Below are 13,964 nucleotides of genomic sequence, written 5' to 3'. Positions count from 1 at the left end.
CTTCCCAGGTCTGTTGTAGCCTAGCTGACTATCCTCCTTGACGTGTCCTGTTGCCTGGATTCTGGAGTCACCACTTTCATTAGAGGTTTTTCCCTTTGGGGACTCCTTCAGGAAGGCACTGTCTGCCCTGACAATAAATTCTCAGCAGTACCGTGGATACCAGAAAGGGTTGCCCCTACCTCGGACAGACCAGAACCCTCAAGACCCTGAAAGAGTTCCGAACCTATTGACCAGTGAGTGTTCTCACGGAAACTCCAACATGGCAAAGCTTTTACCCTGCCTGTGTTCAAAGGTGGCAAAATGATCTAGCCAGAGTTCTTCCCACTGCCAGAAGGTACTGAGGTGACTGCTGTAGAGTTGGGATGACTGTTGCTGTCTATACACCAATCTCTTGAATAGCCTCTAACTTTCCTGAACTGATGAGGGGAGTGTTTGCCAGGGGTAAAAAGACCCAGGAAGTGTGCCTTGGCTATACTCCCCTTAAAACGTTCCTGGCCAGGCTAATTTTTTCACCAAACAGACGTGAGCCATCAAAGGGCATACGCATAGAAAAAGGCATGTGCGTCTTCAGAAATTCCTGTGGAATGCAACCACAAGTGGTGACTGAGCAAAACACTGATGCCAACCACCCTGCCCATGCAACCAGTAGTATCTAAGCAAGCATGTATCACGCATATAGCTGTGTCCTGATCATTATGATTTGTTTGAGCCAGAGAGGCCCTGCTGTCTTCCTGTACTGCAAGCAAGATCTCGCTGGCAATGTCTTAGAGGGCATGCATATGATGACCCAACAAACAGAAAGCATTGACCAATCTCATTGTGGGCTAGCCAAGGAGAACAATGTTTTACCAGATGCTTCAATCCTTTTGGACTCCCTGCCTGGAGAAGTCATAGGGAACGAATTGGGGTTCACCTTTATGGTTGAAGCCCGAATCACCTGACTCTCTGGGATATCGTTTTTCAGTGAGAAAATCAGCGTGGCCATGAACATGTCTGTTGTTGTCTGGCCACCTGCCTACTCAACGGTGTGCAAGAACAGTGCTTTGACCAAGTAACCATCAAGGTATCAGTGACAGAAACATTAAAGGGAAGCAAGAGCTCAGACGTTGCCGTTCCAGGTTGCATAGTTTTCATAAGAACATTAGTCTTGGTCTCATCGGAAGGCAAGTGTGATGTTGATTGAGATAGGGCTGAAGTAAGTTCTGAGTAAAATATCAGAATCAGCATCGGATCCACTTCCAGCACCGATGGCACTGGTACCAGCGTCAGTGAGGAATGACCCAGTGCAGGCCCTAGAGACTGAGTAGATATATGACCTGGAGTCAGTATGTGACCCGGAGCAGGACCTAAGGGGTCAGATGGTGCCAGGGAAGGACAGGCCTGCAGGAACCTGATTGGAGGCCCCTGGGGATACTTGGTGATCAAAGGCACCAAAAATCTGCAGCATGGCCTCTTTGAGGACCTCAATCTGTGACAGCATCACCAATGGCCTGTGAAGCTCGGGACACCATGGAGTATTTGGCTCTGCATCTGGTGACCCTGAGGGGGACCACCTGACATTGTGACTCCCTCTTGCCTTCTACTTGAAAACAGAGTGGCAGGATGGAGTTGAATACTGCTTCAAATTTATGTTTTCATTTGAACTTAGACTTACCAGAGGACTTCGACCACAGAGTTGAGCTCTTGCGGGAATGGCACTGGGAACAAAAACAAATCTGTGCCGGTGATCTGGGCAAAAACAACAGTTGATGGACAGAATGCAGAACAATGTCATACATTCACCCCAGTACAGAGATCTGGGCCTAAATCCATAGTTTTTTTGCTCACCATGCCATTCCAGTTTGAACCCAGCCATATGCAAATCAGTCTTGACCCTGTGCCTTATGGGAACAGTCCAGCCCAAACTACCAAGCCAGGTCCTCTCTGGATTGGAAACAAGCATCCTAGGACCGGTTTCGGGGTTTCACTCCTCTTCAGCCAGGATAGCTTTATTCCAGTGGCATGGTGAGCACGGGACGCACGTCTGGGCATACCCGTCCCACTCGGGGTGACAAATGCAAAAACAACAGCTGATGGACAGTATGCAGAACAATGTCATACATTCACCCCAATACAGAGATCTGGGCCTAAATCCATCGTTTTTCTGCTCACCATGCCATTCCAGTTTGAACCCAGCCATATGCAAATCAGTCTTGACCCTGTGCCTCATGGGAACAGTGTTGTAGATGGAAGGAGGTCCACAACAGCTTTCTTCTTAGGTTGCTTTATTAAGTTACACAGGAAACACAAGAGCGGACTCTCCACAGCAGAAGCCAAACGCAACTGCCAAAGGAGAGAACACAGAACCATGAAGCAACATAGAACATAGTGAAAGGAACATTCCACAAGCCCAGAGAATGCTCAACAAGGAGAAAAACCCAGAACATGTACTACACATCTTCTTTCTTTCTAATGAAAAGAAAAGAGAAAAAAAAACACCTCAACACACAAAATCTTGCAAATATGCTGGAGCTCTTCTAAACCTTTGAACCCGACCCTGTGGCAAAGGCAAAGGAAGAGGAATAGAATCTGGAGCAGAGTGAACACCAGAAGAGCTTGAATCTCCCCACCCACCAACCACATGAGATGCAGGAGGCACCGAGCTAGAATCGTGTGGCAAGGGCGCCAAAAGATAACCACTGTTACCTTCCACTGAAGAAGATTCACACCCGCTGGCCAGAGACACACCCCTTTCATAAAGAGCCACTCGTCTAAAGTTCCAGCACTCCCCATTGTTTAGGATGACACAATGATCCAAGACCTTCTTCACAGTAAAAGGTCCCCTGAACTTAGACAACCCTCTTGCAATTCTACCACTCTTGACCTTAACTAAATCACCCACCCGGAAAGGACGCCGAGTGGACGAGGAAAAAACAGAAGAGGGGTTCTTTTGCAAAGACACCACCCGCTTCATCCAAGCAGGAACAAGTTTGGAACCAGGAGTACGCCCTCTCATTAGTTGGAAAGGTGACTGTTGACCCTCTACCAAGGATGTAGTGCGATAGGCCCATAACATCTCATTAACCATTTTCCTTACAATGAGACCCTCAGAAGAAGCCATTTGAATAATGCCCTTCACCACTCTATTAGCCCTTTCACAAATCCCATTGCCCTGAGGGTTGTACAAGGAGGTGCGATGATGAGTAACACCACAACCCTTAAGGAAAGACTGCATTTCCGAAGAGGTGAGTTGGGTACCATTGTCCGTGATGAGCACGGACGGAAGACCCTCATCTCTAAACAAGTCACCCAAAAATCCAATTGTCCTTTCAGTAGTAATGTTGTTAGTGAATTCCACCACCAACCACTTTGAGTACACATCAACAACCACAATGGCATACCTGTCTTTCTCATGAAGTTCACCCATTGGACCAATAAAGTCCAAACAAATACTGTGCCACGGTGAACCAGGGTTTTGTATGTGAGTTTGAGAGGTGCTGGGACCAACCTTAAGTCTCTTTTCGCCCTCCTTGCAAGTAGGACAATTCACCACCCAGTCCACCACCTGTGCGTCCATACCCGGCCACCAGAAGTTATCTCTCAACTGACGTTGTGTGAGAGTTTGGCCCAAATGGCCCTCATGGGCCAGAGCCAACAATTTCCTTCTCAAACCACCAGGAGGTACAAACCTTTCTCCTTTGACAATTAAATTATCCGTAATAAGAGAAAGATCCTCCAAAACTTTTAGAAAAGGACGTACCGAAACTGAAACTGTACTCTCCCTCCTAGAACCAAGCCTGATAAGCTTAATGACTTCTTGTAACGTAACATCAGCAGACATTTCACGCTCCCAATCAGCAGCCTGAAAAACACCTTCCCCGACAAACACCGCATCTTCAATAGAAGCAACCGCAATATCATCCTCAGTTGAGGGCGGAGCTCCCGCAGTCTTCCAATCTAGCGACAACCTTGAAAGGCAATCAGCCTGTGTGTTTCTCCATCCCTGAATATATTGGACAGTGTATTGGAATTCCTGAAGCTTGGAATCAAGCCTAGCTAATCTAGCCGAGCCTTTACCCGTCCCCCCCGGAGAGAGAATCTTAACGAGAGGCTTGTGGTCGGTTTTGAGCACGAACTTCATGCCCCACAGGTAGGTTCGAAAATGTTCCACTGCCCATGAAGCTGCCAGAGCCTCCCTTTCGATAACTGAGTAATTCTTCTCAGCCTCGGTTAAAGTTTGTGACGCAAAAGCAATGGTACGCTCATCCTGACCAGAGATTTGTGAAAGCATAGCCCCTAGACCGGTGGCACTGGCATCCACCGTCACCACAGAACTCTTCTTAATGTCAAACGGGGTAAGAACTTTTGCCTCACAAATCTCTCTTTTAATAGCTTCGAAAGATTCTTGTACCTCTGTAGACCACACAAAGCCAACACCTCTCTTCAAGAGTGACCTCAAGCATGAAGTCTTGTCGGAAAAATTCCTGACAAACTTAGCATAATATTCGATAAGCCCCATGAAGGACCGCAACTGATCCTTGTCCTGAGGTTGAGGAGCAGAGCGAATCGCCCTACACAGATCCTCTTTCGGACTCACCCCACTTGCACTAATGGTGTACCCTAAGTAGTCTACACGCTCTGACAAGAATTTGCATTTATCTTTGCGCAATGTCAAACCAGCCACCAAAAGCCTGTCCAACACTATCTTAAGAGTGACATTATGTTGCTCCACTGATTGCCCATAGATCAAAATGTCGTCTTGAAAGTAGACAGTATTTCCTACTCCCTCAAGAAGGTCGGAGACCATCCTTTGAAATACACTGGCAGCTGAATTGAGCCCAAAAGGCAAGCGAGTAAATTGAAACGTGCCAAAAGGTGTAATGAAGGCAGTTAAATGCTTAGAGTCCTTATGCAAGTTAATCTGGTGGTAAGCACTTCTAAGATCCAACTTAGAAAATACTTTAGCGCCATGTAGAGTAGTGACCAACTCGGATATGTTGGGAAGGGGAAAAGTGTCCGCAACCACACAATCATTCAAAGACCTCAAATCAACACAAAAACGGAGCTTGCCGTCCGATTTCTTTGTGACGACTATGGGAGAAACCCAAGGTGAGGCTTCAACTGGTTCAATCACTCCAGAAGCCAACATCTCATCAATCATGTTCTTAACCTCTTGTCTAACAACGATTGGGACTCGCCTGACCTTGTGCTGCACTGGGATGGAATGCTCCCTCAGAACAATTCAATGAGAATACCCTCTGAGTTGACCTAAGCTTTCCCTAAATACAGCGCTAGCATCCCCCAAAATCTTCTCCAACTCATTATCCTCAATTATCATCACCTGTGGTGAGGCACGGGGGTTGACAATAATTGCCAAGTCATACTGGTGAACCCAACCCAGAATTGCCGGGCCTGACCTAGAAACATAAACCTTTCCTTGTATGTTCCTGTAAGAGAAAACAATGTACGCATTGAAGTACCCCAAAATATCAATGGTCTCGCCCTGATATCCACCCGGGGAAATGTCTTTAGGTAAAAGATGCCTAGTACCCCAATTGAGCAAGAAAAGATCATGTGGGATAATAGTGTACCTTGAACCTGTATCCACCATTAAGTGAATTTCTTTGCCATCTATGGTGAAAAGTGCCTTAGGCCTGACTTTGAGTTTGTCACTCAACACCATAGATGAATCACCATCAACAACAAGAATTTTGTGGCCTTCTTCATCAAATAATGCACTATTGTCCACAGAAGCCACAGAAGAACGAGGTTTGCTACGACAAACTCTCGCATATTGACCCACCCGACCACACTTCAAACATTCTTGTTTGGCTGCAAAGCAAAACTTGGAGTCTGAAGGATGAACAGTGCTGCCGCACCTGTTGCACATGCGAGTTACAGGCGACTTCTGTGTAGTGGGATTTTTGACGAAAGGAACTTTTTTGACAAGCTTCTTGTTCTTCACTGCAGCTATGTCAACTTGTTCTCCAGAAGAGTAAGTTTGTTCTGAGCATTCTTGACAGGAAATTTCATTGACGTCACCAGAACTCTTCTTTTCAAGTTCCTTCATATACCCTTGAGACTCTTCTACAATTTTAGCTAAATCTATTGCTGTCTGTAGGTTAGGATTTTTCGCCGCCCAAAGACGCTCCTGGATCTTCTTGTTATTGCACTGTACAATAAGTTGATCCCTAATAAGTTCATCCGTCATTCCACCAAACTTGCATTTCACTGACATCTCTCTCAACCTGGCAACAAAGTCATCGATTGACTCTGGCTCTTTGTGTAGAACCTGTATCTATTCATGACTAAGTTCTCCTCCTTCGCATATCTTACCTCGAGCCTACAAATGGCCTCTTTATATTCGTCAGGAACAGGTTGCCCATTAGCTTGTAGTGCTTGGGGTAAATAGCGAAAAATGCGTTGACCTTCTTTGCCCAAAGAACCTAGTAAGAGTGCTTTTTTCCGTTTTGCGGAATATTCTTGTGCATCTAAAGCATCCAAATAGTTGTCGAACATCGGAAACCAATCATCCCAAGAAATACTAGGTTGTCCTGGAAGGGCCAAAAAACTAGGAGGGAGAACTATAGAGGGATTCTCATTTGTCATGGCTGTCCGCGCTGAGCCCTCTACAAAAACAGAGAGTTCGGCTAAATAAACTGAAGTGTGATGAGAGAGAAAACAATGCAAGGCAGCAAGACAGTACCTGAATCAGAGTAAATCCACACCAGGTCGGATGAGACACACGACATGTGTGTCACCGCTCGGAACGAAACGCCAGCCAAATCCGCTTGAAAACCGAGTTCCGTAGCTCGGTGGCTGACAGAGAAGGTGTTGTCCTGGAAACAGTACTAAACAAAGATGGCCGCCACGTCGATGACGCAGAGACGTGGGAGCGTAACTAGACGCTTGACGACAGCTGAACAGAGCAGGAAACTTCTACCGTGACAAGGAGTCAGAGGATTCTTGCCGTGAACCACTCTGCGTTGAAGATTCCATGATGTCATCAGAGGAGGGGAACCTTCACGAGTAGCGGAGCTCCTGTCGCACCAACTGTCACTCCCACGCCGATCGTCCCCACAACCGGAACCAGACCCAAAGGTGAGTCGCGAGTGTTTCTACACCAGTTAGATTCAGTCCATACCTTCTCTAGAGCGAATCGTTTCTTACAGGTTTGGCTCTCCCTCACGCTTGACGCGTAAAACGATCCGTGGATTGACTAACAAAAGCGGAGAGCTGATCGCGCAGGAAAGCTCGTCTGTTCGTATTCACCAAGCCAAGAGGCAGTACTGTAGGATCGATATTTGGAGGGTGGAGGTGTAGAGATGTTCCGCTCTTGTAATGAAGACTTGAAAGCAGTAGTGCCAAGCGTGGGCTGATGAAAGAAATCGTCGCCAAAATTGTTGTAGATGGAAGGAGGTCCACAACAGCTTTCTTCTTAGGTTGCTTTATTAAGTTACACAGGAAACACAAGAGCGGACTCTCCACAGCAGAAGCCAAACGCAACTGCCAAAGGAGAGAACACAGAACCATGAAGCAACATAGAACATAGTGAAAGGAACATTCCACAAGCCCAGAGAATGCTCAACAAGGAGAAAAACCCAGAACATGTACTACAAACAGTCCAGCCCAAACTGTCAAGCCAGGTCATCCCTGGACTGGAAACAAGCATCCTAGGACCGGTTTCGGAGTTTCACCCCTCTTCAGCCAGGATAGCTCGATTCCAGTGGCATGGAGAGCACGGGACCCACGTCTGGGCATACCCGTCCCACTAGGGGTGACAAATACAAAAACACCAGTTGATGGACAGAATGCAGAACAATGTCATACATTCACCCCTGTACAGGAGCGGGAGCAGGACTTTCATGAGGGTCTCAACTTCATCTCATGTTTGGTGATGTACAACTTTGTTACTAAGACTCGGATCGCCTTTGGGTGAATGAGGGCACACTTATCGCACAACTCCAAATCGTGTCATTAGCCCAAACACCAGAGACAGATCTTGTGCGGGTCTTTGACCAACATCTGTTTGTTACAGTCACAGTGTAGCATGAAACCTATAACTTTAGAAAGGGACATTAATGCCTAGCACATTGGAGTTCATTTTAGGAGTCATTGGAAGGCTAACAAATTTTGGGAGCAGAGCATCAGATCCACACAGGAAAGCACAGAATGAAAGGAACTGATGTCAGTGCACATTGGTGGAGCTTATATCCTGGCCACTCTATCACTTCCGGGGCAGTATGGAGCCTCAGGTGGGACCACACAGCACCACCAAGAGGTGCATGAGAGCATTTCTGGAAAATGTTTCCGGATACAGTCTTGTACCTGAGGAGTATTCTAAAGTGATGAATCTGCAGTTAGAAAACTGGCTTTGCCCATGCTTGTTATAATGTCTATAGAGCGCTCAACCAGGCAAAATGCAAACACTGAGTAAAACAGTAACAGAGGTCTGTTGTAGTGAAAAAAAGAGATATCTACATTTGGCAAGGACGGCAAAGATCCAAATCAATGTGTTGCTCAATAACTCAGCTCCTTGGAGTGCGTATTGTTAGTTTTGTTTCATATAGTTTAATAACTCATACAAGTGAATTAAAAACTAGCCAAGTGGGAATTTTTTCATCTACAGTCTCACATAAATATTACTTACAGTCTCACACATATATTACCATCATCATCATAATCTTTATTCGATTTTATAGCTAAAATCACAAAATACAGCTAATTTAAAAACAACATACAGAATATCAGTATCATAGTCATTCATATTTTAAAACTCCCACCAGAAAGCGTACAAGAAAAAAGCAGGTAAAAGGTGAATTCAGCAGCTGTAAAAAAAAGTATGGCTGGCCTAACTTGGTTAAAATTGAGTGGTAATAAAATTGGGCGTATAAAATTGTGACGCAGGTAACTATATTTTGGGCAGAACATAACCACATGTAATGTGTCATTGATCAAAGTATTGTCGCAGTTTCACGGGGGAAGATCTGAGTGTTTAAAACAACCCTGGTTAAAAGGGACAAGACAGTGAAATAAATGTAACCTAAAATAGGTCAACAATCAGTGTTGATCTCCCCAAACATGCCACTGTGTGGCCTCCCCACGAGACGGGGGTGTTGCGGGCCGGGCAAACACAGGCATGGTCGCGGCAGGGGGTGAAGACTATAGGGGCTTTTTTCCAAGAGGGCAACCTGATGCCTCACGACGAGTTTGTGAGAGTTAATAGGGTGCCCGACGCCCAGTTTCTGCTCCACGCTGCGATCGTGCGATATATTCGAACACACTGGCGGGCGCTGCCGGCGGAACCCTCCACATTTCACCTTCTGCGTTCCCTCCACATGATGGGCCACGGACGATTTTTGGTTAAATGGCTTTATCGGGGCCTCCGGGAGCACACTCAGGTTTCTGTGACTGCTCTGCGGACGCGGTGGGAGACGGATTTATCACGGACATTTAGTGATAAAGAGTGGGCGCAGGTCTTGGAATACCCTAAAAAAGTATTCCGTAACTGTCGGTTGAAAACTATACAACTCTTTGTCCTTCACAGGGCCTACCTTACTCCTCATAAGCTGGGTAAGATGTACAATACGGCGGATGCAACCTGCCCCCGCTGCGTGGCGCCGGATGCGGACCTGGTACACATGCTGTGGGTTTGCCCGAGGTTGCGGGGGTATTGGGGTGGGATAGCGCACGTCTTGAGCACGGTTGCTGAACGTCCCTCCTGGGACACGGCAGAAGCTTGCTTACTGGGGCTTTTACCGCTCCCCTTGAAGGCGAAGCTGCTACGCCGCTTCGCTAACCTGGCATTAATGCTGGCAAAGCGCCTGATCACACAACGGTGGAAATCCCGCACGCCACCACGTGTTGAGACTTGGGGAGAAGAAGTGTTACGTTGGGCGGTAGCGGAACGCGAGGCGCTGTATCGTGAGGAGAGTCAGGGGCTGCGTAAGCGGCCTATCTCACTGGAGTGGGCGCATCTGACCGAATCATTCAAGAGCGAGATGGAGGAGGCGGAGGGAAGAGCTACGGTGCCTACCCCCCCGGATTCCCCCCGCATAAGTGGTAGTGCTCGTTGATAGAGGTGGATCATTGGGAGTGAGAGGGGGTGCCTGACTCCGGGCGATGTGCGGAGGGGTGAATGGTGTGATCGGGGCCCCTCCGTCGGGATACATGGATTGGCCTCTGCTTGCCCTCATCCAGGGGCTTGGGATGGGGCGGCCCTCTGCCCCGGCTTGCGGTCCCTTCTTGTTTCCCCCCCCCCGAGTGGATGCTGCGAGGCCCCCAGACTGTGACTGCTTACTTTGTGGCATGGGTGGGTATGGCGGGTGGGTTTTGGGTGGGATTGGGTTTTGTGAATAGTTGAGCGGTTTCCGCTCCCTGACCACATTCGTTCAAAAGCTGGGTATGGAGAGCACAATACTGTGACATAATGGCGACCCTCCTAGAGTGATTGAGACATTATCGTGTTATATTGTGGACAACAGCACAACTTGAAAGGATAATACACAAAACCTGAATTGTATCCTGTGTTTCCGGAATAATTACCTGTGCAACGTGAGGTGTAATTTGTAATACCTGCATATGAAGATCACAATAAAGTTTGTTTAAAAAAAAAAAAAAACATTCAGTGTTGATGGCGAGATATATCCCAGGTCAGATAAGGTTCAATATTACTAACTGCTTTCACCAACAGCGCGTGTCGCATAGAATGTTTTGTTAGAGCAACATCTTCACGTTCTGACCTGAGCTTGTCCATAAGTGCAGAGTCAACCCATTTTCCATCTACGCAAGTTATGCTTGTGGTGCTAACAAACATATCCGGCCTTGCTATAGCCTGCAAGCTACGTGCCACATACGCCAGCCATGGGATCTGTAGGGGCTTGTCTAGTTGTGTATTACCTCAATAGATGTGACCAGCTACCATTAAATACTGATACCATTTGTGAGCCAGGACACAAAAAAAAGACATTTGTCAGAGTTTTGCATTTTTTTCAGCTCCTTGAATAGCACCTTTTGTGTTTCCAAGTTGCTAAAGGCTTATATTATAATGTGACATTGGACCAAGCATCATAAGTCAGTCTTTGGCAATAGCTGTATTTATTCCTTACCTTCTCTCTCAGTTTCCTCTCTTTCCATTCTTGAACAGTGGTCAGGTAGTTCACTGCAGCGTATTCCAACACAGAAAGGAAAACAAACACAAAACTGATCCAGAGGTATATATCCACAGCTTTGATGTAGGATACCCGCGGCATGGAGGCGTTCACACCCGTGATGATCGTAGACATGGTCAGTACAGTAGTTATACCTGAGTTGGGAAAATACAAAGTAGATCTTTGAACAATCATGTAGGAAGCATTGTGCAATTATATAAACCAATACGCTCTGTATGCATAATCAGCAAGTGACACCTACAACATGCCTCTGTCATTAAGGTATGAAGAGCCCAATTTTTGAGTCCTTAATAAATTTGTCCCCTGTGATCAATTTACACCAAAGATATGGGAAACAGCCTTCCCGTCAGGTCGATAGCAAGCCAACTGTGGTGCTCTTCGGTCAAACCGCTCATGAGTAAAGCGGGTACCCGTAAAAGTGTTACTTTTGAATTTAAAAAAATTTCTCCATAGCAGACTGTGGTTTGAAACCACTGGATAAGAGTTGAGCAAATTTGAATGGCACGGAGGCCTATCATTTGATGCCTTTGTTAAGTGGGGTACATTTTTATCTGGTTGTTCCTGGTATATACGAGGAAAGGCTGTGGAGAGATGAAATAAAAGAAGGTACTTCCACCTCTGCCCCTGGTCCTGCTCCGTCTAGGGGGTTACACATATACCCCAGCGTATCAAGCATGTATCCTCCTGGGCCTTGCAGAGCACCAGGAAAGAGACTCTATAATACACCCTCTTCCGTATCCATGGATGGAGAGTTTTATTGTAATTCTTCCCTGGCACTAGCCCTTATGATGCCACCGTGCACAAGGTCAGGAGGGCAATCTTTATTCTGAATTAAGGCAGAGCACTACTGCTCTGGTGACATCCCACCAAAAACCTTGGACAAAAGGTGGGGAAGATTGCACATCACATCTGCCCTTGTCCTCCCTGCACACCCTTGATCAAGGTGGGTAACGAGCAAGATAAAGGACCACCACCACCCTGGGGTAAGGTAAGGGGACTATAGAGACCCTAGACCAGAAATGTTTAGAAAGGACCAATGCCCCCACTTTGTGCAAAGCAGGGTGAGGGGCTAAAGAAAATGAGTAAAGAATTGCTTCTGTTTTAATTCAAACTTATGTTTGTAAAACAAAATAGCAAGGGGCAGAGGCAGCTGCCCTGCTGCTGCATGGCTCTATCACATTTGTACTGATGAAGCATACTGAGGCAGGGCACAATTAGCCAGTCCCCCGGTTTGCAAATTGTGAACAGAGTACCGGGACAGCTCTGATCTACTGGAGTCCTTTACGCCGCTCAATTTTCCAGGCACCAGCGGTACAGGCTAGCTCCCTGCTACTTTATCCCCTTTACTTGTAATGCGCTTCTCACCCATAGGCAAGGTGGAGGATGGAGAAGGGTATACACTATCCCCACCATTGAGCAAGTTGGGGTGGTTAAAAAACGACACCTGTTCCGCTGAGCAAAGAGGGGGAGGGAGCAAAGGGACACCCTCTGCCCTTGGGCAAAGCAGTGGAGGAGGACATATACTGCCCACTCTCTGGAAGGGAGGGAGAGTTCATGCCACACACACACAGGCCTTTTCTTAGGTAAGGCAAGGGCAGATTAAAAAGGATGCCCACCATTGTTCAAGGCAGGGCCGTCAATAATCTGCTCTACCTGCACATCTGCCCTGTGGATCTTTTGTTTTTTAAATTGCAGTTGTATTGAAAACAACTGTTCTCGTTTTGTTTTAAAGAATACACTTCACCAAAGTTTTCACTTTTTATCTCCCAGCAAACATCAGGAGAGATGAACTCCAAAAACACTCATTGTTGGGCAAGGTGGAACGGACGACAAGGGAATACATATACAAATCTCTTTGGCAGGGTAGCCCAAGGGGTTTAAATTGAAAATAACCTGTCCACCTTCCAGCAAGGTAGGATGAGTGCACCACATTCTTGTCACTTGGCAAGGCAGGGCTGCGCAAAAAAAATCAACACACTGCCCTTGGCCAAAGTGTGGGGTTGAAGGCAAGAAATGCCACACCACCATTGAGAAAGGTGCCAGGAAAATAAAGCCCACTACTCCATGATTTTTATTACATGATCAGCTATGACGACCACTATCAGAGACCTGTGTATACAATCAGAAACACTAGCACCCACCAGCAAATACTCAATCATTCAAACACACGATCAGATGCGCACACAGCATCTGACACCCACACACCCACCATGAGACACCAACACCTTCATCATCACTCAGACACCCATCAGATGTTCACCCACTTACAATAAGATGCTGACATGTCTACCATCAGATGATGACACACCCACCATCCGATGATCAGATACATAATTGCATGCCTATACACACAACATCAGATGCTCACAGAGCCCAAAACTTTCACACACACTAATCAGATGTCCCATACACACTTTAGATGTCTACTTGTACAGATATAGATACACATCCACAGCATCGACACCAACACACACCATCAGACATCCTGCATGCATAGGTATTTGATGCATACCATCAAATGCCTAAGCACCCACCAGTGTATGCCCACATGATCACCGTCACAAGCCCAGTCATCCAAAGTCAGTGACCACGCAACCACTTTGAGATGTCTTCCATAAGACACTCACACACACCATCAGATGGCCACAAATTCTAATAAGATGGCTACACATTCACAGCATCAGAACCCCATGATTAGACGCACACACACAGCACTAATCACAAAAGCATGCACACTTGTACACCATCGGACATCTGGATACAATTTGACACCCAAACACACATCACATGCCATTAGACACCCACCCACAAACA

General features: G+C 46.6%; 1 protein-coding gene across 1 annotated transcript in view; it reads right to left on the bottom strand.

Moving 5' to 3' along the window:
- The window catches only part of GABRR2 (gamma-aminobutyric acid type A receptor subunit rho2), a 482,373-nt gene that overhangs the window by 16,347 nt on the left and 452,062 nt on the right, over positions 1-13,964 (bottom strand). The window contains exon 8 of the mRNA XM_085611173.1: positions 11,088-11,284. Within this exon, the coding sequence (XP_085467299.1) occupies positions 11,088-11,284 (197 nt within the window). The remainder of the gene's footprint in view (positions 1-11,087; positions 11,285-13,964) is intronic.

Source organism: Triturus cristatus, chromosome 6 (genome assembly GCF_964204655.1).
Source record: "Triturus cristatus chromosome 6, aTriCri1.1, whole genome shotgun sequence".
Taxonomy (NCBI): Eukaryota; Metazoa; Chordata; class Amphibia; order Caudata; family Salamandridae; genus Triturus; species Triturus cristatus.
Note: the sequence above shows the minus strand (reverse complement) of the source record. Positions and strands in the feature narration are given on the sequence as shown.